The 26,874-nt window shown below is 51.4% G+C and overlaps 1 protein-coding gene across 6 annotated transcripts in view; it reads left to right on the top strand.

Moving 5' to 3' along the window:
• UBE3C (ubiquitin protein ligase E3C) overlaps positions 1 to 26,012 on the top strand; it is a 114,282-nt gene extending 88,270 nt beyond the window's left edge. For 4 of the 6 annotated variants that reach the window (XM_059711341.1, XM_059711343.1, XM_059711338.1 and 1 more), the window contains 5 exons: positions 7,601 to 7,813; positions 13,079 to 13,267; positions 13,350 to 13,416; positions 18,946 to 19,076; positions 24,367 to 26,012. In XM_059711341.1, the coding sequence (XP_059567324.1) occupies positions 7,601 to 7,813; positions 13,079 to 13,267; positions 13,350 to 13,416; positions 18,946 to 19,076; positions 24,367 to 24,537 (771 nt within the window). In that variant the 3' untranslated portion in view covers positions 24,538 to 26,012. The remainder of the gene's footprint in view (positions 1 to 7,600; positions 7,814 to 13,078; positions 13,268 to 13,349; positions 13,417 to 18,945; positions 19,077 to 24,366) is intronic. The other 2 variants (XM_059711342.1, XM_059711340.1) reach the window with 2 other exon arrangements.
• Positions 26,013 to 26,874: the final 862 nt, after the last annotated feature.

Below are 26,874 nucleotides of genomic sequence, written 5' to 3'. Positions count from 1 at the left end.
AATTCTATCTCAGTGAAGCTATTTAAAATAATGATATGTAGACAAAACCAGTAACAAAACTGTAGTCCTTTGAGGAGGATGGTTCACTTGTGGTCCCACATGTTTGAGACTGACATAATTTTCTGCATGGGTACTCCTCGGAGTGCTGGCTTCTAACCCGTCTCTGATGATCATCTGATCACAAATGGGTAGACGTGTCCCCACGTGTCAGACTGTCGGCTCGAGTGAGTGAATGGCCGGCACTCATAGTGGTATGCCTGAACTCTAAATCTCTAAGAGGAGAAATTGTGTACTGATGGATTATGGTATTTATTGGGTCATAATGTATTTAAATTTCCCTAATGCATATGTTAGTGATTGTTTGCTGTGATGGAGTGCAGCGAGGTCCTCAGGAGCAGTCCTGCGCGGGAAGAGTTGCCTCATGGCGCGGTCACTCCTCAATTAGGAGTTCCATTAGCAGATGATTCCTGGGCCTGGTGCGCGTCGGGCCTGCATTCATCGCCCGTAAATCAGCCCTGGCAGGGGATAAATAAACAGCTCAAGGATGCGGTAATGTCATCGCAAACTTTTTTTTACAGACAGAAGCACCTAGGTCCATTTAAGCCAATTAAGTTCAGAATATTTATTGAAGGAAATCTTTTATCATATTTGAATTCTACTTGAAAATGGCTCTCTTTATTCCTTGCTTTAGAATATTGATTTAATTGGATCAGCATGCCTATAAATCAGATTTTTTTGGTAAAATCTTGGTTATATATTTCAGGTTTCAAATTAGCAGGTTGTGAACCGTCAGTGTAGTTTATGATTTTGTGTGTTAGAACCGGTGTGCCCTTATGTTTCATAGAGTAGTGAGCAGTTTATCCTGAGAGTTTTGAGGGTTGGGAAGATGTATTCTTCAGTATCACCAGTGTCCTTTTATAAAAGCTCACTGAATTCACTGAGGCTTTAGAGCTGTGGATGGGGGTGCGTGTTAGTAATTTAAGTGCCTTGGTCCTCAAGTGGCAAAGCTTCTCTCTCATTCCGTTCTGACTCTCAGACTCATGACAGGTCAGCGAAGTTGAGCCACTTCACCTGATTGTCACCAGACTCAGTGCTGGGATCTCTAAAGTTAACGTATCTTTTCCCTGCGGGTTTTTAAACGTGACACCCAGCAAATAGCTGATGGCTCTGTGCTTAGCACAAGCCTTTTCACCAGCGTTAAGATGTGTCACTTAGCTGTCGCAGACCTCACAAGCATGCCCACGCTGTGTGTCTGGACGTGGGTGAACCCTTAGCGGCTTGTTCTTATTGACCTTCAACTTTTTTTGGAAGCAGAAAAATCAAAGATCAATACTTACAAACTAGAGGCCCGGTGTACAAATTCATGCACCAGTGGGGTCCCTCGGCCTGGCCTGCAGGATTGGGCTGAAACTGGCTCTCCGAAATCCCCTGAGGGGTTCTGGATTGTGAGAGGGCACAGGCCAGGCCGAGGGACCCCACCGGTGCACGATCGGGGCTGGGGAGAGACGCAGGAGGTTGGCAAGCCGGGGAGGGACCACGGGAGAGCTCCAGGGTATGTCTAGCCTGTCTGGCTCAGTCCTGATCTGCAGGACCCCAGCGGCAAGCTAACCTACCAGTTAAAGTGTCTGCCCCCTGGTGGTCAGTGCACATCATAGCGAGTGGTTGGGCGGTCTTAGCATATCATTAGCATATTATGCTTTGATTGGTTAAACGGACGACTGGACACTTAGTATATTAGGCTTTTATTATATAGGATGACTACTTTATTTGAGACTTACACCTTCTGAGAATTGTGCCTCTGTTTATGGCATCCTAATAATAACGATTTATGTCCTTTTCCATTAAAAAACAAGCAATCAGATCAGGAGGTTATTTTTCTTGTTATTCAAGGGCCTAGTTTTCTTTAAAAAAAAAAATTTTTTATAATCCTCACCTGAAGATATGTTTTGGTTTGGGTTCTTTTTTTTTAATCGATTTGAGAGAGTGAAACATTAATCAGTTCACTCTTGGATGTGCCCTCACCAGGAATTGAACCCACAACCCTTCAGTGCACAAGATAATGATCCAACCAACTGAGCCACACCAGCCAGGCCTGAAAAGTGTTCCTTTTTAATTATTGAAGTAGTTCTTGGCTGTGGGGTACATAACTGGACCTCGTGAGTTTATTTATACTCTCGCACCTTCCAGAGCAGGGACTTACCAGCTGTTCTAAAATCCCCACAGTCCTTGCGTGTGGACACGCCGCACTGGCTAACCCTATAGGAAGATTTGGTGGGTAGGTAGGCGGAGCAGGAGGCCAGGTTGTCCTCTGTGAGGGGCAGCTCTGGCTGGTGGACAGTGTTTCCATCCTGTGTGTTGAGTTCTGGACATCCCACCAGGAAAATGGGCTCTGACAATTGAACTGCCTTCTCCCATCAGCATCCCGCAGAGATTTCTGAAGTGAAAGAGCTGTTTTTAGAAACAGCGCTGTCAGGCCAAAGGTGGGGATTGTCAGTTGCAGTGAACCAGGGACAGCCCTCATTCTGGAGCCTCCCTGCAAGGGGGAGTAGGTGGTGCCATGCAGCCCGTCCACCCACTCGTGCTCCTGGTCGCAGAGGAGAGCGCTTGTTGCCTCTCGGGAGGAGGAAGCCTCCTGGGAGGCAGCGCCAGCTTCCTGGGTGCCTCAGGGCCTCCGGTGGTGCCTGTCCCTCAAGTAAACACCAGGACCCTGGACCCTGCCATCACACCAGTAGAAACTCTGTCTATGTTTAAAGAAACACTGGAGTGCCCGAGTGTGCCGGGGCCTGGTTTGTCAGGGCGGAGAGGGCGGAGGGCATGGCCCGGGCCCCTCGTGGTCCTGGGTGCTTGCACACGGGGACCGTGGAAACAGCGCTGCCATCATACAGGTCTTTACACGGACTACCGTAATGCGGGCTGTGCGGACGGGGGTCAAGGGTGAACCCTGGGCGTGTCTCTGGAGCTGGATTTTGGAGGCCACAGATTTGCAGTGAATCCAGACAGGTCGTTTTCATAACCTGAAAGGTCCCCAAAGAGAATTAATGTTCTTCTGCAAACAAATCCATGGATGCAGCATTCCAGGGTGTGAGGTGGTCCCCCAGTTGGCCTTAGTCAGTGCTTGTTAAATGGATGGGCGCCAGGTGCTGTCCGCGGGCTCGTCCTTCTAGTGGGCGAGCTGCTGCCTCCAGGAGCTGCGGTCCAGTTGGGCGCTCTAGCGAGCACACTGCCCGCACGCCTCCCTACTTTACATTCTTTTTCTTTCACATTCCAAGGGCTGCATGGTCTGAAATACAGTTTTCTTCTTGCTCAATTAGGGGGCCTTTAGAAAAGACATCTCTGATATAGTTTTTAGATTAAGTTATAAATGTTCACTTTAGAACCACCTGAAGATTGATACAGATGCATTTGAAAAGCATTATTTTTTTATTGATTCTTAATGTAGTAAATTACCGGCGTCGTTTGGCAGCAAACAGAAACGCCCATGGTGAGGTTCGCATCTGCTCTCCTGATGGTGCCACAGTTTGCATTAATTGTACTCGACTGCACTCACTTATATTAAAAGGCTTCTATGATAATTAATCCTTTTTATTTCAGATCATTTTGGCACAATTTCTAGCTATAAACACTCATAAAAGACAGACAGTTGAAAAATCCGTTCCAGGCTTTTTCCATATACCTACCGCTACTTCCCGTGGCAGGTGGTTATTGATGGCCGCGGGAGCCAGTGTGGTCAGCTGGCTGCCATGAAGGCCAAGATGAAAAATGCTAAGTGGATTCTTTGCATAAAAAATAGACAGTTTTTGAAGTTGTATAATTAACCTGTGTTTAGAAAATACCTTGATTTATGCTTACATTTGTATTGGTTGCATACATTATGGAAATTTAATTTATAATCCATTTAGCTGATGCAATCATAGTTTTTAGTACTATCATTTATTAGTGCTTGTATATTAAATGCTCTGAAGGTTTAAAGCTGCCTTCTGTAAAAAATTATACCTAAGCATTTACATTTTATGAGTCACAGTGGGATTCTGTTTAAAATTCAGGTAGCTCGAATGTGTTTAATGAATTTCACTGGCTTATTGTTACTAATGCAGAAATGGCAAACAGTGACCTTAGGTATTGACCAGCTGGGGATTTACACCTGCAGCTGCTTCCAGCCCCTGGAACAGATGAGGCTTTCCTCAGCCGGGACAAGCTCGTCCCTGCAGGGTGGGCTCCGTGGCCCTGCAGCCGTGGCCTGGAGTGTGGGGCCTGGGAGTGCTGCTGATTTGTCAGACTGGGCCACTCTGCAGCCTCGGTGGCCATGCTGCCACCGTCTCCACGAAGAAATCCCTTTCTGCCATCTTTTCAAAAGTACTTGGGCCATCCTTAGTCAGAAATACAAGCCGGGACTGGCATTTCCCTGAGGTCTCAGCTGAGGGGACCGTGTGGAGTCCGGAGTTGACAGGTGCGTCGGAGTCCCTTGGCCACAGCCTGTCTGGAACCAGAAGCGGTGTCATTCACCCGCCAGCGCAGGGTCCCACGGTCCTGCTAGCGGGGAGGCGGACAGGCAGGTCCCGGTGCCTGTGAGCAGCTCCGGGGTCAGGGGAAGTGGGTAACTGTCCACTGTGAAACAGCTGCCTACTGTGCCTGTGTGGGAGCTGGCTGAGGACACGGCTCACTCGGACCCAGATGGATGCTGTGTCGGCTGAGCCCTCCCGTCCCTCTTTGCCGTGGGTTGGAGGAGCCGAGCTGCAGCCGCGTTAGTGAGTTCACACACGTCTGACTCGCTGAGCTCGTGTTTCATTTCGTGTGTGTGGAAGAGTGACTTCTGAATTGGTCACGTTTTCATGGCGAAGGGTTACCTCAGGGCAAGTGCTGATTTTAATGTTGGATGCTGTGTGCAGTGCAGTAGCATCGATCTTAAAGCAGCGGCCTGATGTGTGCGTACATCTAGCACAGCAGGTGGGAAGGAGTCTGCAAGTTCGCCACAACCCTACTCAGCAGACCTCACACCATCCTTTCTAAGGCAGGGCTCGGGCACCCCTCACCTCCTCTGTCTGTCCTGGTGTCACTCCGTCTCAGGCAAGGGTCACAGCTGCCTCCAGACAGAGTTCATGATCGTCTGAGTGCAGAGCCCTGCTGACCAGGTGAGGTGGGACCCCTGCACCTCCTCTCAGCTGGCGGGTGGAGTGTTCGAGGATCGTGGCGGAACCCTGGGAGCCTGCGGTCGGCGGGTGGCAGCCTGGCACCCGCTGGCACTCGGGAGGAGAAGCTGTTCCGTTAGCACATTTTTGACAAGAGAGATGTGTTGTGGCTCCCCAGGCAGTCCTCTGTCCGAGGGAAATAATCAGAGTGGTTCCTCGCACTCTGCCGCCGTGGGCCTCAGGGGACCTAGCGCTGCGCAGACTCTCCTTCCCACCTGCTGTGCTAGAGGACCACATGCCATGTCACCCAGAACCACAGGCCATCAGGGAGACTCAAACCAGGCCAGGCGAAAGCCCGCGAGCACTGCTGGCCACTGGGAGGAGGGACCAGGTGCAACCTTCCCACGTTGCCGTCATGGGGACAAACTCCTTGCATTTTCCAAAATAGCCTCGTGACCTAGTGCTTCCCCGTCCGCAGACCTCTTAGGTGCGGACTAATGAGGCGTGAGTGAGAGCAGAGGCTCTCGGCCGCATTGGCTGCTCACAGAGCTTTGCTCACCTGGCCACCGCAGAGCAGCCGCAGGCCAGGGCAGGTGAGGGCTGCGCCTGAGGAGACGCCGAAGAACGAGTGCTGGGCAGTCCCACTGACGAAGCCCTGCAGCCGGCAGAACTCGCCTGTGGCTGCACAGGCTGGGCCGGGCCTGGGGTGTTGCCGAGTGTGTGGGAGGCGGGGGGTGTTCTGTGTCTCCATCGGAGGGGTCATTACACAGCTGCTGTCAGTTGTACTTTTTTACTATATGTAATATACTTGACTAGATAGATGCAAAAATAATTTCGCCTTACAATCCTTAGACATAAAGGCAGACAGTAACTTCATCCTACCAGACCTGAGGCCCTGAACCTAACTGTCCCCTATACCTGGGCTCCTGGGCATTAAAGAGAAAAAACCAACATGATATAGAAAAATGTTAGTTACATGCAAACAAGTGGTTAGAATAAGGTGGAACTTGCAGACCTTGTAGAAAATAGGTCTACCTTTCATCTAGCGCCAATATTCCACCTTTGTGTGGAAATTACCGAAAAATCGGTACAGCGGTCTGGTAGGGTTAAGAGTGAAACCCCATAGGCCTGGCATCAGGAGAGGTGAGTTTTGGTACCAGTTTTGCCACCTACTGACTCATACTATCTGGACAGTTCCCGGGTCCTAGGGCTCCTTCAGCTGAGACGGGGCGGGCAAGGACAGCCTGTGCTCTCAGCCTGCCCCTGCTCCTATGGCCAGTGTGCTCAGAATGCTTTTCCATTCGGTGGTTGAAAACACATCTAAAGAAGAGTATTTCTTCAATTGGAAGTTACATGAACTTTGGTGCCCAGGTGCCCTCACTTGTCCTCACACTGTGCTCCAAAGGCTCGGGGGTGGGGGGCCAAGACGGTTGAATTGTGACCCCCCCCCCCCCGAAAGATAAGCTCAAGCCCTAACACCCTGTACCTGTGAACATGACCTCACTGTGTCGTCAAGCTCAGATGAGGGGCCTGGCGTCTTTATAAGAGGAGGAGGGGAGTTTCAAACACGGCAGACACGCAGGGAAGACAGCCCTGGGGAGAGGCGGGGATGGAGGGGTACAGCTACTAGCCAGGCTTTGCTGAGGACGCCAGCAACCCCAGAAGCTGGAAGAGGCAGGAGAGGTCCTTCCCCTGAGCCTTCAGGGCCCCGCCCGGCCCTGAGACCCTTGGCTTTGGGCTTCTGGCCTCCAGAAGGGTGGACAGGCCACTTCTGTTGTTTGTGGTGCTTTGTTACGGCAGCCTTAGGAGACCAATACACCTGCAGAGCCCTTTCCGGAAAACACTCGCCAGCCTCTGGCGGCAAGAGGGTTCGGCTCTTTTCTTTCTTTTTAGCGAGAGGAACATGATGTGAGAGCAAAGCACCAGTGGGCTGCCGGCTGCACGCACCCCTACGACCCTTTGGGGCAGGGATGCTACCCAACCAACTGAGCCACACCAGCCAGGGCAGGTTTGGCCCTTAAAAATCCCGACTGGTGCCCCATGGGTGGCTCGGTGGGAGCATTGTCCCGTACACTAAAACACTGCAGGTTCCATCTTGTCAGGACACATACCTAGGTTTCAGGTTCCATCCCGTCATGGCACGTACAGGAGGCAACTGATTGATGTTTCTCTCTCCCTTCCTCTCTTTCTAAAATCAATAAACATATCCTTGGGTGAGGATTAAAAATGTAAAACTCCCCATTGGTATTAACATTCTATGATTTCAGCCCTAAATTCTTCGATAGTCTGTTCTAGAGTTTTTGATGGACTGAATGCAAGCATTGCATGCATAGACTGGCCTGGCCCCTGAACATGAACCGCTCGCCAAGTAGCGCGCCCTAGGAGCCTGTCGCATAGCAGTTTGGACGTGGTGTTTGTGTTTAGGGCGCGTGAAAGAACCATGAGGCTGACCGCTGGCCCTTGTCCCGTTGCAGGCTCTCTACGAAAACATGCTGGTGGAGCTGCCCTTCGCGGGCTTCTTCCTGTCCAAGCTGCTGGGCACCAGCGCCGACGTGGACATCCACCACCTGGCCTCCCTGGACCCAGAGGTTTACCGGAACCTGCTGTTCCTCAAGAGCTACGGGGGCGACGTGGAGGAGCTGGGGCTGAACTTCACCGTGGTGAACAACGACCTCGGGGAGGCCCAGGTGCGGGCGGGCTGGGCCGAGGCTTCTGCGCTGTCGGGGTGCACGCCGGCGTGCCCAGGGTTCACACGCAGGCGGGGCCCGTGGCCGGAGGACTGTCCCGGTCGCGTGTTACTGAACCTCCTTCTGTCAGGTCTCAGGTCACCTCTGGGCTTCTCTGACGTTCGTTGGTGTTCAGACAGATGTGTCTCCAGGGAAGAGGTACTTGACTCTTCTCATGTCAGCCCACAGTCTTCTGAATCTAGCCATTGTGTCTTAACAACGAAAAGATGGTTGTCTTGCAACGTTTTTCTCTGAATCTTTGTTGTGACTTGGCCTCCGATCCAGGCTTCAGAGGTCATCGGCTTGGCCAGTGTTAAAGCAGCCGTGTAGTAAATAGGTTTGGTGTTGGGTGGACTCAGCCTTGCAAAGGCATGACCCGCACAGGTCCTCCTTCAGCCCCGCTCCCGGGCGAGGCACACGCGTCGCACTGTGCTGGACACGGCGCACACGTTTGGGTCGTGCCATTCCGTTCTCTTCATATCCTGTTACGTACATGCACTGGGCCTCGGCTTCATGTCCTCATTCACTCCTGGGACATGCACGGCGCCCTGTGCCAGCCACTGTGCTGCAGGAGGTGGGCCTGTGGGAGCGCCGGCGCCAAGGGCAGGTGTCTGGGGCAAGACAGAGCTCAGGTGAGCTCCCGCAGAGGACGGGAGCACACTCCACGTGAGGCATCCGGGTGGGTGAGCAGACCTAGAGGGTGTGTAGGAGGTGGGTGGGTGGGTGCCAAGACGTCTGGGCTTTAGCCTGTGGTTCATGGAGAAGCGTTGAAGGCCGTGGGCTCAGAAAGCCAGTGTGCCTTCCCCAGCTGCTGCGGCGTGCCTGGGCCTGCATGAGACTCAGAAAGGCCAGCGTGGCCTGCGGACTGAAGGGTCACGGGTTCGATTCCCAGTCGAGGGCATGCACCTCAGTTGCAGTTTCAATCCCTGGCCCCAGTCAGAGCCTGAGAGGCAATCATCCAACATGTCTTTCTCTCTCACTTAAATCAGTCTCTCTCCCTCTCTCTCTCCTCCCCTCCTCCCTCCCCGGTGAGGGTTAACAACAACAAACAAGCATGCAGCCCCAGATGCATTTCAGACCTGGCAGGCAGTGAGCACAGGGACACAGCTCCAGCGAGGTCAGGGCGGGATCTGGAAGCAGCCTGGCTGTCCTCTGGGTCCCGTGGTTCCTGGAGTCAGAGGCCTGTGACTTCCACGACGATCTTTCTTTTGCGTCACGTTCTGTAGGTCAGGGTCTTGAACGAAGTGTCAGAGGGGTGGGCAGGCAGGACTGTGGAACTAACTGCACAGTCCCTGGCCCTGCCGCCCACTGCCTGTCTCTGAACCCGACGCTTGGAGCCCCTCGTCCAGCTGGAATCACAACATTTGTCCTTTTGTGACAGGTTCTCACAAGCACAATGTCCTCTAGGTTTGCCATGAAGCAAGAGGTGCCAGAATGTATTCCACTGAGGCTGAGCGGTCCTCCGTGCCTGCCTGTGCCAGGTTGACTCAGCTGCCGATGGGCATCAGTTATCTCAGGAGTCGGGGATGCACCACAGGAACATGGCTGCGTAAATGCTTGCAGGTCCTGGCTAGCCGCCTAGATGGGGAACGTTGGGCAGGTGGCAGTGCTCAAGGGCCCCGTGCTAGCCACATCCTGGTCAGCACCTTGTTTTCTTCTCTCTCAAATGACAGCCGTGCTGCGGGGTGGAGCCTCGCGCTCCCTCAGAAATGAGTGGCTCCTGTCTGAACTGGCTTCCTCCCTCAGCAGAACCTTACTCGGGTTTGTGCACGCCAGAGTGATGCCTTCCACACTGAACTAAAAGGCACGTGGAGGTTTCCGCATCCCAGTGTCTGAGCTTTCTGGGGCGGTTTAAACGATCATCTTTGTGGCCCCTGAGTGTTCAGTCTCTCTTAGCCTACTAGTATTGCAGAAGTGGGTATGGGTTAACCCAAGTAGGAATAAGGGAAACAGTGCTGCCACAGCCTCCCCTTCCCGCCACGCGGTCATCTCGAGGCAGTTTGAGGAGCAGACCCCAACGCTGTAAGATAAAGGAAGGATGAAGACAGAACCGGTTTTTATTTGGTTGCAACTTTGTTGCTTTTGTTTCATTTTCTTCCATGCCATAGAGCTGAATTCCCAACAATGCAGCATCCAGGTGTGTTTTAAAGGTGAGATTTGTCAAGTCCTAAGGACATTTGGACACGGGGCTACTGCTCCCCCTGGGGGTGACTCAACAGGGCACCAAAGCCTTAGGGCAGTGGGAGGCCTGCTAATGGGAGCAGCTCCTTCTCCTTCTGAAATGGGGGTGGGGGGGGCATTCCATTGAAGCGCCAGGAGCGCTGGGTGTGTTCACAGCCAGGGGTGGCGGTAAGATGTTCCAGTTACTCACGGAAATTCCCCGAGTAAGATTATAGATGATAGTGCATAAGGATAATCACGCTGAAGCGTCTAACTGGGAAGTTTAAGGAAGTCACTGGTAAGCCCTGCCTGGGGGAGAGCCCGGAGCCGGCAGGCTCAGCTGTGGGCCGTCCTGACTTAAAGGCGGTGGGTCTGCACTCACATTTGTTTCCCTCCTTGGCCGTTCAGACTTTCACTTACACACACCTTCCTGGGGCAGTGCTCAGGCTTTACGTTTCAGACTTTCACTTACACACACCTCCCTGGGGCGGTGCTCAGGCTTTACGAGGGGCCCGTGTTGTGTAGAAAAACATGGACTTAAGTCAGGAGACCTTGGTGGCAGTGACCTTGGGCCAGTCAGAGGCCGTCCTCCAGCTCAAGGGGCGGAGCTGGTGGGGGGGCGGTGCGGAGGGAGGTGGCTGAGCCGAGGATGGCGGGAGAGCCCAGCCTCTGAGCCCCTGGGAAATGTGTCTGTGGAGCTGGGCTGGCCGCACATTCAGGCGACATGCCCCTCACACAGACATCCTGGGACAAGGGTGACGATGTTAACCTCCTGAGTTGTGTAGCCTGAGAGTTACATGACGGAGTGTGACCACATGAAAGCTCTGAGGAACGGCAGTGCCGGTTGATGGGGTGGGGAGGGCGGGTCTTTAGGGGTCCTTTGTCTTCCCAGTCACCAGGGCCCCAGCAGTTGTCACCTGCCCTTAATCCACTTGGGGGAGGGTGGGCTTCCTAGCCTGAAGGAAAGCAGGGGCAGCTGGCGCAGGTGGCCGTCAGGGAGGGGCAGCCCTTGGGAGCGGCTCGGGGTTTAGCCAGGAGCACAGTGAGGGCTAAGGCTTGGAATCTGATGTAGCCATGAGAGTCGGGACTTAGGTAAGGGAAGCCCTCCAGCAGACTTGAGAGCAGCCTTTCCGTGGGGACTGGGAAGGTGGTGTTTGCTCCTCTCAGGAGAACGGCCACCAGGTCAGCGCTGGTGAATGGTTTTCCCACCTCCAGGCTCAGCATCTCTGTGGGTGCGGGAAGCCTGCCCTGTGGTGTCACTCCGGTGACTGCGCACTGAGCGTGGATTTATTGCACGCTTCATCCTGGGCATAGACTGCAGCATTCAACTGCACCAAGAGTGTGTTTCTTTTGTTTAAGTGGTAGTGAGCAAGGAGTTTGAAAGTACATGCTTGGAGCCTGGCCAGCGTGGCTCAGTGGTTGAGCATTGACCTATGAACCAGGAGGTCATGTTTTGATTCCCGGTCAGGGCACATGCCCGGTCTGGATTCCCAGTGGGAGGCATGCAGAAAGCAGCCAATCAATGATTCTCTCTCATCACTGATGTTTCTATCTCTCCCTTCCTCTCTGAAATCAATAAAAGAATCTACACTAATAAAAGAGAAAAATGGTAATTGGCGTACGACGATACCCTTTTCATTGGCTAATCAGGGCTATATGCAAATTAACTGCCAACTAAGATTGGCAGTTAACTGCCAACAAGATGGCGGTTAATTTGCATATGTAGGCACAATGCAGGGAGGCGAAAGGGAAAGCAGGAAGAAGCCCCCTGCCACTGACAGTGATCGGAAACCCAGGGGGGAGCTAAGAGCTGGGGGGCAGGGCAAAGGCGGCCCTGGGGCCGCCTTTGCCCTGCCCCCCAGCCATGATCGGAGAATCAGGCGCCTTTTCTGCCCTGGCCAGTGATAGCAGGAAGTAGGGGTGGAGCCAGCGATGGGAGCTGAGCACAGTCGAAACTGGCAGTCCCAGGAGCTAGGGGTCTCTTGCCTGGGCCTAAAGTGGAGCCCACGATCACGGGGCCGCTGCAGCTGTGGGTCCCCGCTGCCCGGGCAGGACGCCTCAGCCAGAGGCGTCCTGCAGGGGCAGGGGCGGAGCCCGCGCGATCGCGGCGCCCCCCGCTGCCACTGCAGGTCCCCGCTGCTCAGGCCGGACGCCTAGGCCAGAGGCGTCAGGCCTGGGCAAGGGGCCGATCCTGCGATTGGAGGGTGATGGGGGTCAATGCCTGAGGGCTCCCAGTATGTGAGAGGGGGCAGGCTGGGCTGAGGGACACTCCCCCCCCACACACACACCCAGTGCACGAATTTCGTGCACCGGGCCCCTAGTATGTATATATATATACACATACATGCTTGGAAATTAGGTTTAGGTGTCTATAGTTGTCAATCACCTTTATATGAGCTTATGTAATCACAAGTCCAAGATAGGCAAAGCAGTGTCACCATTTATTAATGACAAGAAGCTGGGGGGATGCCGTGTGTAGCCACATATTGGGGTGAGGAGCCAGAGCCAGGACCGGCGCTCCGCGGCCCAGTACTTGTCACGGTGCCTCCTGACCGAGCGCAGGGCCTGCGAGTGTGCTTGTGCAGCGACAGGAAGTGGCCCTCCCTGGTTCTGCTCACAGACACAGAGAGACGTTCCCCTCTCCATCCCAGCTCAGCGGCAGCAAGAGGAACCTGGGAAAGATGGAGAAGCGGGTGCCGCCCTGGTGCCAGTGCGAGTCATCGCTTCATTGTGGCCATAGTTCCTGAAGCTGTTTCCCCAAAATGAGTCCCTGGCTTCTCTGGGCCACGTGGTTCGTGTCCTGGCCCTGTGTGACTTCTCATTCCTAAATGAACAGGCGTGGTTGCTGTGGCCTCAGTCCTCGGTGCTGTGGAGACAGCAGGGTGGTCAGTGACCTTGATGCCGGGCTGAGACGCAGAGCCTGGGCCCACAGTCACGTGGAGGGGGCCGCGTGCCAGGTGCATGCCTGCTGCTGAGACCCACTTACCGGCAGCACCAGCCCATTTCCAGAGACGGTTCTCTCTGGCTCTGGGTGTGAATTTTGACCCCTGGTTTTAATGTTCACAGGTAGTAGAACTGAAATGTGGCGGAAAGGATATCCCTGTCACCAGCGCGAACCGGATCGCATACATCCACCTGGTGGCTGACTACAGGCTGAACAGGCAGATCCGCCCGCACTGCCTGGCCTTCCGGCAGGGCCTGGCCAACGTGGTCAACTTGGAGTGGCTGCGTATGTTCGACCAGCAGGAGATTCAGGTCTGTGCCCGCAGGCACCTGGGCACTGGGCCTGGTGTAACACGGCTTTCCTCCAGGTTTATGAGTTACATTTTTGTTTCAGGTACTGATTTCTGGTGCACAAGTTCCCATAAGTCTGGAGGACCTGAAGTCCTTTACCAACTACTCAGGTACGTTACTGCCACCCGCTGTTTATTCCTGGAGATGTCCCCGACGACCGTGTTCCCACAGTGGTTGTCAGTGTACACTTTTTTGTAGCTGACACATTTTTAACAATGTGGGTTAAAACCCAGAGCGTATAGTGTGGCCCACAGCAACAGTCCTCCTGTTCTTGACCTGTCTTCCCGTTCCCCTCCCACCATGAGTCATGAGTCTTCTTGGTACCTTTTTGTGTTTACACGCAAATTCCCTTCCGTTTCCCTCATCCTTACGCTCCGTTCGGCATTGTGTGGGGCTTTCCTCCTCAGAACCTTCTTAAGTCTCTACTCACGGACATTGGGTGCTTCTCGTCTTTTCCTTTTAAGAGCAGTGCTAGCCCAAAACCCACCAGCAAGAAAAGAAAAACTAAAAATTGGGCCTTGTTGGAATTTATTTTTTTTATTAAATAAAACTTAAATGTTTCTGCTTTTCATGAAAATGAAAGACCAAAAAGAAGATACACAGATGGCCAATAAGCACATTGAAAGATGCTCAACAACTTTAGTCATCAAACTACAACCATAAGGAGGTTGTTCCGAGTGGGAGTTGGTGGCCTTTGGGCATTTGTAAATTTTTAAAAAATTAACCTCGTGATGTCCAGCCAGGGTGGCTCGGTTGAGCAGCATCCCATGCACCAAGAGCTCTCCAGTTGGATTCCTGGTTGGGTCACATGCCCGGGTGGCAAGCTCCATCTCCAGTAAGGAGTGCAGGAGGCAACAATTGATGTTTCTCTCTCTGGTGTTTCTGTTTCTCTTTCCCTCTCCCTTCCTCTCTCTGAAATCAAAAAAAACTTTTTTCTTTCTTTCTTTCTTTCTTTCTTTCTTTCTTTCTTTCCTTTCCTTCCCCTTCCCCTTCCCCTTCCCCTTCCCCTTCCCCTTCCCCTTCCCCTTCCCCTTCCCCTTCCCCTTCCCCTTCCCCTTCCCCTTCCCCTTCCCCTTCCCCTTCCCCTTCCCCTTCCCCTTCCCCTTCCCCTTCCCCTTCCCCTTCCCCTTCCCCTTCCCCTTCCCCTTCCCCTTCCCCTTCCCCTTCCCCTTCCCCTTCCCCTTCCCTTCTTTTCTTTTCTTTTCTTTCTTTCCTCCATGGTCCTAGCCGGTTTGGCTCACATACTGAAGGGTTGCGGTTCCATTCCAGTCAAGGGCACCTACCTCGGTTGCAGACTCAATCCCCGTCCGCAGTTGGAGGGAGTAAAGGAGGCAGTGACGGAGACAACCAATCGATGTGTCTCTCTCACATCAATGTTTTTCTCTCAGTGTGTCTCTAACTTTCACTTCCACTCTCTAAAAAATCAATAGAAAAAATATCCTTGGGTGAAGATTAACAATAACAACAAAAATTTAACCTCGTGGACCTGGCCAGTTTTCACTCAGTGGTTAGAGCATCAGCCCAAGGACCACAGGGTCATGAGTTCGATTCCCTGTCAAGGGTATTTACCTCGGTTTCAGGTTCCCCAGCCATTATAGAGGTGCATGCTGGAGGCAACCAGTCAATGCATCTCTCATTTAGATGTTTCTATCTCTCCCTCTCGCTCTCCCTTCCTCTCTGAAATCATTTAAAAAAAATTTTTTTTTAATGATTTCAGTTGTGAGCCACTGGGACTGCCTTTATCGTGTGCGTGAACACTTAAAGTATTTCATATATCAGAAAATACATGTCATAATACCACTTATATTCAACTTATTAAAGTTGAATAAGATAAAAGTAATATAGTAAGTGGTCCTGAGATTATGTCATTTTTGCTGCTTTAAAATTTTGTTTCCCTTTCTCTATTCTCTGATTATACACTGTGCATAATTTACTTTTTAAAACCAAGAAAACTTTTAATCCATTTCAGTTTTATAAAATAGTAGTGGTCATTTATAAGTAATGAAATTACGGGTGATTTTTCTTCATTGTACTTTTTTTCTGTTTTATTATTTAATTGTATTGATTGCTTGACTTTAGAGAAAAAGAGAGACATTGATTTGTTTTTCCACTTATTTATGTATTCATTGTTTGTTTCTTGTATGTGCCCTGACCAGGGATTGAACTGACAACCTTGGTGATTCGGTACGATGCTTTAACCAACTGAGTTGGTGTGGCTCAGTGGTTGAGTGTTGACCCAGGACCCAGGAGGTCATGGTTCAATTCCCCCCAGTCAGGGCACATGCCTGGGTTGTGGACTCAGTCCCCAGTAGGGGGCATGTAGGAGGCAGTCGATCAATGATTCTCTCTCATCATTGATGTTTCTATCTCTCCCTCTCCCTTCCTCTCTCTGAAATAAATAAAAACTTTAAAAAAAAAAAAAAGAATAATATTTAAGCCATAGAAGCATATCGTGTGTGGTCCTGAGATGTATGGTGGAGTGAGGAGGATTTTTTCTCCACAGAGATCACTATTAGTGTGATATCAAAGGCAGAGAAAATATACAGATCTTGTAATATAGGAACCCACACCTGAAACCTATATGTTCATGTGACCAACATCACCCCTATCAATTTAATAAATAAAAACTTTTTTTAAAAAAAGGAAATTACAGATTAATGTCCCTCATGAACATAGATGTAAAAATCCTCAAAATATTAGCAAACTGAATCCAGCAGCACATAAAAATGATTAAATCAAGGAGTATTTATCCCATGAATATCAGGTTAATTTAGCATCTGAAAATGTGTTGATGTATTGGTAATACAAAGGACAAAACCCATATTATCATCGCAATGGATGCAAAGAAAAAAGTAATTGCAGCTTTTGAGCATCTTAGCCTCTCCTCCCAGGAAAAAAATTCTCAGGAAACGAGGACTAGAAGGATCTTCCTGAACCTGATACAGGACATTGTGAAACATTCACCACTGCCATCACGCGGCAGCGCGGCGGAGCCGAGTGCTTCCCCGCGCAAAGACACTTGCTTTTGTTATTTCTACCCCACATTGTGTTGGGGGTTCCAGCTAGTGCAGTGAATGGTCTCGGTGGGCAGGGCGGGGGGAGGGAGGAGAGAAACACCCAGCTTGGAAAAGGAAAGTGAAAGGAGTAAAACTTCGCGAGGACAGTGACCAGAGACAGGCCGCGGGAGCTGAAGAGCAAGGTCAGCAGGTTGCAGCACAGCTCCATGTGCGGGAAGCAAGTCTATTCTGACAGACGAATGGAATTATAAAACAGTGTATTCAAAGGAGCATCAAGAAAGAATAAAATACAAGTTAGCAAAGTAAAGGCAGACTTACGCGTGGTTTACAGGAGACTTTAAAAAATGGGGGACAGTCCGTTCTCAGGGATTGGAAGACTCAGTGTTGTCGAGATGCAATTCTTGCAAACTAATTACAAATTCAATGCGACCCGTATCAGATCTCAGCAGCTCATCTATTGTGTGTGGGAACGTAAAGGGCCTGAAGCAGCCTGAACAGTTGTGTCTGGCAGAGTCGAAGCCTAGACTGTTCGGAGCCCCCACAGCGGCGCTGGCGCGGCCATCCTGGAGCTCAGAGCGTGTCTTCCTGTTGCGCTCACTTGATTGTTGCCGGTTTAATGACGCAGGGAAGCCCGAACCGGTTTGGCTCAGTGGATAGAGCGTCGGCCTGCGGACTCAAGGGTCCCAGGTTCGATGCCGGTCAAGGGCATGTACCTTGGTTGCGGGCACGTCCCCAGTGGGGGGTGTGCAGGAGGCAGCTGATCGATGTTTTTCTCTCATCGATGTTTCTAACTCTCTATCCCTCTCCCTTCCTCTGTAAAAAATCAATAAAATATATCTTTAAAAAAAAATAAAAAAAAAATGATGCAGGGAAAATATCCACGTAGAAAAGTGTGAATGTAGCTCTTTCCTCACCATATGCAGAAACGACACAACCAGATTGCTGACCTACAGGGAAGCCTCTAGCATACCTTAGAACCTCTCCTGACTTGGATTAGGCAGAGATGTGCACCAAAGCGCAGTCCAGAAAAATGCTGATGGGAATTGGAGTTTCTCAAAATGAATGCCTTTGTGTTTCAAAAGCTGCCTCTCAGAAGTGGAAAGGCAGGCAAGACTGCGAGAGAGCGTTCTAAATATACACGTGCAGGAAGTGGCCACTGTGCTGGTGGTTCAGTGGTTCCCGGAATCTAGACACAGAACTGCTGTGTGAACCCACACCCCACTCCTAGCGTGCCCCCTGGGCGGTCAGGCGTCGTAGAGGGCTTCACAGGTGCATGCTCTGGAAGGTTCAAACCTGCACTGTTCACAATAGGCAAAGGTCTGTGCACACAGTGGGAGAGCGCTGTCTTAAAAGGAAATGAAGTTCAAACAGGACAACCTTTGGAAACAGTATGCCACGTGAAATAAGCCACATGCACCAAACGACAGAGTGCCTAGGACCGACACATTCCGAGACCCTGGGAGTGGGCGGGAGGGGCCAGGGGCAGGCAGTGTTGGCTAGCATCAGGAGCGGCCGTATGAACGCCACTGACCTGTACACGTAGGAGGGCTTCAGTGGTGAGTTTTATGTTACTACAGTTTTGAAAAAGCGAAACCAGCCTCGCCGCCTCTCTTCTGTTGAATGCCGTTCGGCCTTCCTCCAGGGTAACTTGAAAGGGTTTTGGGAGTGGACCATGCAGGAGGTTCTCCTCTTGCGGGAGGAATTCTGTGTGAAGTAACCCTGAGGGCACGTGTGGGGTTCCTGGAAATGTCCTAAAACTGGGCTGTGGTGATGGCTGCAAAATCTATAAATTTGCTAAAATCATTTATTTATATAGATACACATGTGTCTATTCATGTACATGTAAATGTGTGCATGTGTCTCCCCTCGGTAATGAATTCCCACTGCTCTGAACTTGAACTCTCCTGTGTGTGTAAAGGAAATAATCTGAGGGCACATTGTCCCCACTCGGATCATGAGTCTAGAGAAGCCAGGCCAGCCAGGAAGTGTCTCCCCAGCTCACGCCTTCGCCGATGGCAGTTGTGCTGGTGAATAGGGTTAAAATAGCATCCTATTCATGTTGGTGCCAATTAATGCACTTAAGATATTTTATTGATGTTATTTCTGTAGTGTATTAACAATGAGGGAACAATATAAGGCCATTATTTCAGTTTTAGGAGGCACTTAGGCAGATTAAAAGCTGTAAGTAGCAGGTGTTACACTTTAGAATAGTGGTCTAATTGTCAGCCACGTCTGTGCCTCAGTCGGGACAGGTGATAAAGCGAGTGGACACAGATCATGCAGGCGAGCAGCTCTCCCTGTCACCGAAAAGCCCAGGCCTGCCCTGCGGCGGGCGCCCTTCCTGCAGCTCCTGTCGCTCCGGGCTGCCCCTCTGCGCTCTAGGGGCTCTCCTAGCGAAGCTCCCGGAGCTCAGACCCCGGTGGTCGTCCTGTGACACGGGTCCCTCCGAAGGCTCTGTTCCTCTGAACTGGCCGTCACCCGGGGCCGGCTTAAGAGGTGCTGGTAGAGGTGGCCGTCTGCCAGGAGCTGCCACCACCACGTGGTGACGTAGCGCCCTGTGGTGGGGCCCTGGGGACTCCACTGTGCACCGCTGCTGTTTCATACCACGTGTCACTTTGTCAGGAGGCTATTCTGCCGACCACCCTGTGATCCGAGCCTTCTGGCGCGTCGTGGAGGGCTTCACAGACGAGGAGAAGCGCAAACTGCTCAAGTTCGTCACCAGCTGCTCCCGGCCCCCTCTTTTGGGGTTTAAGGTACTGCTTTGTGCATTTGCTTTAAAACCCCTTGTAACTGAGAAAGGCAGTGGGATACCATGTGGGGCTCTGGTGGCGGGGCACTTGGAGTCTGGGGAAGTGGCATTGATGTGCATTGATAGGTGGCACCAGGTGCGTGGCCTTGCGCTGCGTCGGGAGCACTGTCCACTGTGCCCCACGGTGCCTGCTGGTGGTCCGGTGAGCGCAGTGGCTGTGAGCCTGCGGGCACACCTTGTCCACTGCACTGGCTGTCACAGCTGCTGCCTCCAGGTCTGTCGTGTGTCCGGGGCTGTTTGCAGCCGGCTGAGGGAGGCAGGGTGACAGTGGAGGCTGCGTCTGGGGAGAGGTGTGCGAGCAGAAGCACATTGTTCCCAGGTGCCCATTGTGACCTATTTTGTTACCTGGCCTTACTTCACATCTATAGAGTATTGGTAAGAATTGGGCAGAGGACACCGTAACCACAGTTACCAGTTGTTACGTTTGCCACCCTTGTTCTAGCATCTCTGTGTGTTTCTGTCCTGAACTGTCTGAGGGTAAGCTGAGGAAGTGTCTTTCCTGCTGATTCCCTAAAACACAAGCCCTTTCCATAACCACAGCTGAATTACCAGAGGAAGAGGGGCGGGGCGGCCCTCACCTGTGCTCCTGCCACAGCCTCAGCCGCCTGAGGGCTGGTGAGGAGTCAGACTCTGCGAGGGGGTAGGGAGGGGAGGCACGCAGCACGAGACATACGACCCAGAAGCAGGTCACATTCAGCCACAGGACAGACACGTGCGGGTCACCACCGTGACATCCACAGAAGATCTTGTCTGTTCAGAGAACAGGCCTCAGGAACCGCTGTGTAGGCCACACCCAGACCAGGAGCACAATCCCCCTTACTGACGGGTCTAGTGCCTTGGGCGCTGGGGAGGGGCTGGGTCTGGAGGTGATGCTGTGTGGGCACCTGAAGCACAGGGCAGACCGAGTGAAACATGCAAGTGCAGACAAAGGGGCTGTGGGAAGAGTTTCAGCAGAACCTCTATCACCCAGTGACAGACAGTGGCGACCATTACATTCTTAAGCAAGGAGGGTTCCGTGCCATGGGTGATGTTTCTAAAAATACTTTTGTTGATTTCAGAGAGGGAGAGACAGACAGACAGACACATCAATGATGAGAGAGAATCATTGATGGGCTGCCTCCTGCACTCACCTCACTGGGGACTGAGCCCCCACAACCCAGGCATGTGCCCTGACCGGGAATCAAACCGTGACCTCCTGGTTCATAGGTTGATGCTCAACCACTGAACCACACGGCCGGACTGCCATCTGGTAATTTTTTCAGTAAAGCTTTTTGATTTTTGTTTTTTAATCTTTATTGTTCAGATTATTACAGATGTTCCTATTCCCCCCCCCCCCCCATAGCTCCCCTTCACCCGGTTCCCACCCCACCCCAGGCCCTTGCCACCCCACTGTCCATGTCTATAGGTACTGCATACATGCATATAAGATCTTTGTCCAATCTCTTCCCACACCCCCCCACACCCCCTTCACCCAAGAATTGTCAGTGTGCTCCCTTTCCATGCCCGATTCTATTACATTCACCAATGTATTCTGCTCATCAGATTTTTTATTCATTTGATTTTTAGATTCACTTGTTGATAGATATGTATTTGTTGTCATTTTGTTGTTCATAATTTTTTATCTTTACCTTTTTCTTCTTCCTCTTCTTAAAGAATACCCTTCAGCATTTCATATAATACTGGTTTGGTGGTGATGAACTCCTTTAGCTTTTTCTTATCTATGAAGCTCTATCTGACCTTCAATTCTAAATGATAGCTTTGCTGGGTAGAGTAATCTTGGTTGTAGGTTCTTGCTACTCATTACTTTGAATATTTCTTGCCACTCCCTTCTGGCCTGCATAGTTTCTGTTGAGAAATCAGTAGACAGTCGTATGGGCACTCCCTTGTAGGTAATTGCTTTTCTCTTGCTCCTTTTAATATTCTCTCTTTGTCTTTTGCCCTTGGTAATTTAATTATGATGTGTCTTGGTGTGGTCCTCTTTGGGTTCCTTTTGTTTGAGGTTCTCTGCGCTTCCTGGACTTGTAAGTCTATTTCTTTCACCAGGTAGGGGAAGTTTTCTGTCATTATTTCTTCAAATAGGTTTTCAATATCTTGCTCTCTCTCTTCTTCTGGCACCCCCATAATGTGATGTTGGTACGCTTGAAGCTGTCCCAGAGGCTCCTTACACTATCTTCATATTTTTGGATTCTTTTTTCATTTTGCTCTTCCGGTTGGGTGTTTTTTGCTTCCTTGTATTTCAAATATTTGACTTGATTCCTGGGATCCTCTAGTCTACTCTTGAATCTCTGTATATTGTTCATTATTTCAGTCAGTGTATGCTTAATTTCTGACTGGCCCTTTTCCATTTTTTTGGCATTCTCACTAAGATCCTTGAAGGTCTCATTAAGTTCCTCAGAAGTTTCTAGAAGATTCTTGAGTAACCTTATAACTGTAGTTTTGAACTCTATATCTAGTTATTTTGCTTTCATCCATTTCTTTCATTTGTGATATGATTCTTGGTCTCCGCATTTTGGCTGCTTCCCAGTGTTTCTATATATTGGGTAGCTGATAGAGTGGCCTTGTGTGCTAGGTGTCCTATAGGGCCCAGTGGCTCAGCCTCCCCAATCACCTGAGGTGGACACTCTAGTTACACCCCTTTGTGGGCTGTGTGCACAGTCTTGTAGTGGAGCCTTAATTGCTGTTGGTATCACTGGGAGGAATTGACCTCCAGGCCAGTTGGCTGTGAGGACCAACTGTGTCTACAATGGAAGAGCTGTGGTGCAGGAGACACCCTTATGGGGCAGGACTTGCTTCAGTGGGGCTTTGGTCCTCACTGAGTCTGCCCCTTGAGTGTGTCGCTTATGGATGTGAAGAGTTGTAATCTGGTATGGTCTCACACTGACCACTGGGTACACTGGCTCTTGGATCTCTAAGGAGGTGCAAAGTCAGCCACTGCCTGAGGCCACCCAGCAGGAGCTACAGAGAGATCTGCAGATTCTTCCTCTTTGTATGGGGTTTGGAAGTGCCCAGAGGAGGCCCAGCTGTGAAGCAAGGCAGGTTGCTGCTGGTGGCAGCCTTGGGCCTTCTTTTGATAGCTTTGGGGCTCCCTGACCCAGCTTCAGCTTGTTTGACAGGTTTTAGGCTGAGAAAGGACAGGCCATTCATATGCAAAAGCTTGGGTGGGGTTGTAAATTGGGTAGGGCGGGGTCTCAGGGAATCTCCAGGGTGGAGCAAACAGCAGTGGCTGCCAGTCAGCCCTGCACCGGGGGAGGTCCCAGCGCAGGAACCATGACCATTGCCAGCACCTCCATCTGAAAGAAAGCTGCCCGCATTCCTGCCCCAGTGCCAGACAGTCCCATTTCTCCCTGTATGTGTCTGGGTCCCCCAGAGTCTCGACCGGCACTGGAGCTCAGAGCAAGCCGGAACTTGTATCTCCCTCCCAATTAAAAAAGCAGCGCACCCAGGTGCCAGCCCGTCCGCCTCCGCACCTCCTACCAGTCCCAATGCGCTTTCTTCTTTACCTCTCTGGTTGCAGTACGTCCACTCGGCCAGCTTTCCCGCGGTTCTGAATGAGAGTTGTTATGTGTTTTAGTTGTAGTTTTGCTGTGGTTGTGGGAGGCAGCAAGTACAGGTGTTTACCTGTGCTGCCATCTTGGTTCCTCCCAGGAAAGTTTATTATGACAGACCAGGCTTCCAGTATCTTCTGATTTCAAAACAACACCTAACCTACAAATATGAAAATTAAGCAAAATTCAGGCCCAGAGATCTCTGCCGGCACCTGGTCTGTCGAAGCCGACGGTGTTGGCAATAAGCTGGAGGGCAGGTGCTGCTCCGGAGAACCGGTGCCGGTCGTTGCGGCCTCTGAGTCCATCCATGGGGACCAGCCTTCCCAGCCTGTCCCTGCTGACCCCTGTGCAGCCATAATTGAGTGCATTGTATTCTGAAAAATGCTGTTTGGGAAGCCATGAGATAGGCTTCCTATTCTAGGTCTTTTCAATGAACTAAAATATATTACATGTGGAATTTAAGAGGGGTTTTTTTGTTTTTGTTTTTGTTTAAAATCTTCAAAAAAAATTTTTTATTGTGAGAAGTACCAGAAGCCTCTTACAAGGAATTTAAGAGTTTTTAAAGGTCTTTGCAGCTGTCGTAAGTTAGACTCCACATTGGGAAAATCACCTTCCTGTTTATTCCTGTTCCTTCCCGGGCGGGCAGGCCGGACCGGAGGAGGGAGCAGGGCTGCCTGCAGCGAGACCCTGGTAGGAGGACGCGGACGCACAGTTTACGCCCTGAGACCCTAGTGCCAGGTTATGGGAGAGCAGAGACATCAGCTAAAGCTAATTAAAGTTTAATATGTTCAATGACTGTGATTATTACGGACAAAAAATCATTAAAGTGCTAATAGAAAATTGTTACGTTGCTATCAGGCCACATAATCAATGGAAGCTCTCCTCACTCTGAATTAATGCCAATCCGTGGCACTGCTTAATTATGCGTGAGGTGCTGCCCTTGACTCCAGTTTCAGTGCAGAACTTCATTTTTCCTACTTTTAAGACTCCAAGTAGGAAATTCGATTAGCATTAGGAAAGAAACGCTGAGACGTGGCATTTAGCTGCAAAATAAATTCACACTTGCCTTCACCCAGTCACATGACCACGTGTTTACCCAGCGCTCACTGCCTGCCTGCACAGTCCTTTCTCAGCAGATGCCTGATTTCCCTTGGGGCACTTGAGAGCATGGCCTGGAGTGGGTGCACTCAGAAGCTCAGGGAGGGTGGTGCGGTCCTAGGCTTTCTGCTTCTCTCTCAGCTCCTGTTCTGACCTGTGTAAGAGACATTTAAAGTTGTGTACAAACTATAATTAGAAAAAAAAGACACTTTTTAGCCCATTTCACATGCCCCTTGTTTAAATGGAGCTTAATGTAACTGTGGTGAACGCACAGAGGTCAGAAGCATGTTCGTGGGCTGTGCTCTTGCCATGTCCTGCCCGTCATAGAACGTGTGCTGAGTTCACGCACACGCGGGGCAGCATGGCTGACGTGCAGTGTCAGCCGGGCTTGTCCTGCTCAGGCCGTGGCGGGGCCTCACCCCGGTGTCCCTGTCAGAGCGGGGCCTGGCTCCCAGTGTGCTCTCTGGTCTCGCCATGCTGGTCAGCCGTCTGGGTGGGTGTGTGTGGATGCAGATCACGTCCCCGCGGAAAGCTGTGTCCTGTTCGGCATTTTAAAATTGGTTGAAGGCCATGCTGGCTGCCGTCTTTCAGGAGCTGTACCCCGCCTTCTGCATTCACAACGGCGGCTCCGACCTGGAGCGGCTGCCCACGGCCAGCACCTGCATGAACCTGCTGAAGCTGCCCGAGTTCCAGGACGAGGCGCTGCTGCGCAGCAAGCTGCTCTACGCCATAGAGTGCGCCGCGGGCTTCGAGCTGAGCTGAGCTCCCGGGCGGGCGGCGACCTCTGCAGAGAAGCTGCGCGGCCTCCTCGTAAGTAGCTCCTTCCAGGCCCACGAGGACGCTCGGGCTGGGCTCCCGCCGCTCTCCTGCCCCTTCGTTTTTACATGATTTCAGTCACTGTCACTTACTCAGAAGGGCATTGCTTTTCAAGTAACTTAAATTTAAAATAACATGTTAGGTGCCATGTGGCTCATTCAGTAATTTTGCCAAGAACACAGTTTTAAGACTAGTGGCAACTCAGTGAAATTAACCAAAGATACAGCTTTGGCGTTGCTGATGTGCCCCTGGGCGAGGCTTCTGGACTGGGCGCCCCTGGGCTGAGTGCCCTTGGACTGGGCGCCCCTGGGCTGAGGTGCCCTGGGCAGGCTCCAGGCGCTGCTGCTGTTCACACTGACTCTGTGGGTTGGGTGCTGACTCAGGGGCACTGCTTCTTGTGGGCTGAGCTGTTTACAAGCCTGATTGTTCAAACTCAAGGCGTTTTTCCTGCTGCCTTTTCCCCGAGGGCGAGGCTTGGAGAAGAGATATATGGTCGTGTGGCCCTGTGCTTTCTAAGCCATTGCTCCCACAGGGACAAGCGTGCCTGCTTAGGGCGCACCATCGACCTCATCACGGTGGCCTGGCTGTTGCTGTGGGGTGCGGGGAGGGCACTCCATTTTTGTGTCTCCACTCTGTCTGGAGAGTTTTCGGGAGAAGGGTCTGTGACCTACAGTAAGTGACGACGTGGGAGCAGACACTGAGCTCGATCCAGTCACTTGAACCAAATGCCTCGTCCCCGGCCAGCTGGCGTCGCCCTGGATGTTGGGGTAACCCGGGGTAACCCGCCACGCTCTGCACCCTCCACTTCCTCAACGGTGCTGCTTGGAAGGCGGGACAGTCCCCACATGCGCGCCGAGGGGAGGAGTGTGAGCGGTTCCCGCGCAATCGGCACTTTATCAGGACCCGCGGTGGCTGAATGAGCGTCCTGGCGCGGCGGCCGTGAGAGCAGGGCCTCCTCGCTGATGGCCGGCCTGGACTCGGGCCCCGGGCTCTCTCCGCGGGGCACCGCCCTGGGCTCCAGGCTGTCCCTCTGAACTGGCCCGGTTAGCAATATCCTTTCACGTGCAGGACTGAATGACACTTTTAAAACAATGACCATTATCAAAACGTGTAATTTCTTAATTGGAATAATAAATTAAGTGTTAAATGCTATTTGTAGTCTTGATACACACAGAAATAAAATAATTAGGGTTTGTCCTTGTCGGTTTTATTTTTATTTCAGGCTGTTTTATGTCGAATGTTCTGTTTCCTCTTTGCTTACCAGTTAATTTGTACATTTTATTTTCAGTATTTTGAAAATACCTGGGATTGAAAAGAAATGGGCAATTATACTTATTTGATTTTTTCTCAGTGATTCTGAGCTTATTTATTTATCTGTATGTTCCAATGGCTAAATATTTGCATTAAATGTTTTTTCCCAAGGTTGTGTTGGAGTCATACCCCAAATAGTTGTAGTTGGTTCTATTCTGCCCTAGTAATACCACAGCTTCTGTTACCTGTGGGCACGCTGAGGGGGCTGGGCCAGGACTGGCAGCACCCCCCCTCATCCGGCATCAACTACCCCCCACTCTCCACCCCCCTCCCCACTCTCATCGGACAGCACCGCAGTGCTGAGGACAGTGAGTCTGAAGGGGTCTCCCACCCTCGGAAAGGTTAGCCTTCCCTGCTGTTCCACTCTCATTGCTGGTGCTGTGCTCAGAGCCGGGTGCCAAGTGAAGGGAGGCTGTTCCGGTGCCTGACACGCTGTGGTCTGCACATAGGTGTTTGCCGGGTGTCCTGGGTGCTCAGTGCCGCATCCATTTACGGCTAGGGTTCAGGATCTGAAGAAGGGGCCGCACACAAATGAAAACACTAGACAAGAAATCTGAATTCAGAAGACATGGGGGCCAGGCGGAAACTTCCCTCTGGTGCAGAAGCTGGCTGAAACCCTGGACCTGTCAGCTTTTATTCACTTAAGTACACATTTGCCCTTTAGGAATGCATACAGGCATATCAAAGGTAAGGTTTGGTCAACAGTAAAAGGGTTATCAGGTGAGGGAATTGCCTTCAGCCATTGAGCCCACAGCAGGGCAATATTCAGCCCTGCTGAGTATCAAAGTCCATTGGCCTTCCAATGGGTCTTTTTGCATAGTATGCTAATTACTGTTGGTTTTAGCCTCCCGCACTCAGTGTGCTCTCCCCAAGGGCTGCCCATGACCCATGACTGGCTGCGGGCCTGGCAGCCACAGCCTGGACCATGGGCCACCCAACCGAGGCGGGTGCTGGGGCCACCGTGCAGGGGGC

The sequence above is a fragment of the Myotis daubentonii genome, chromosome 10, assembly GCF_963259705.1.
Source record: "Myotis daubentonii chromosome 10, mMyoDau2.1, whole genome shotgun sequence".
In the NCBI taxonomy this organism is placed as follows: Eukaryota; Metazoa; Chordata; class Mammalia; order Chiroptera; family Vespertilionidae; genus Myotis; species Myotis daubentonii.
This window is presented reverse-complemented; position numbering and strand designations above follow the sequence as displayed.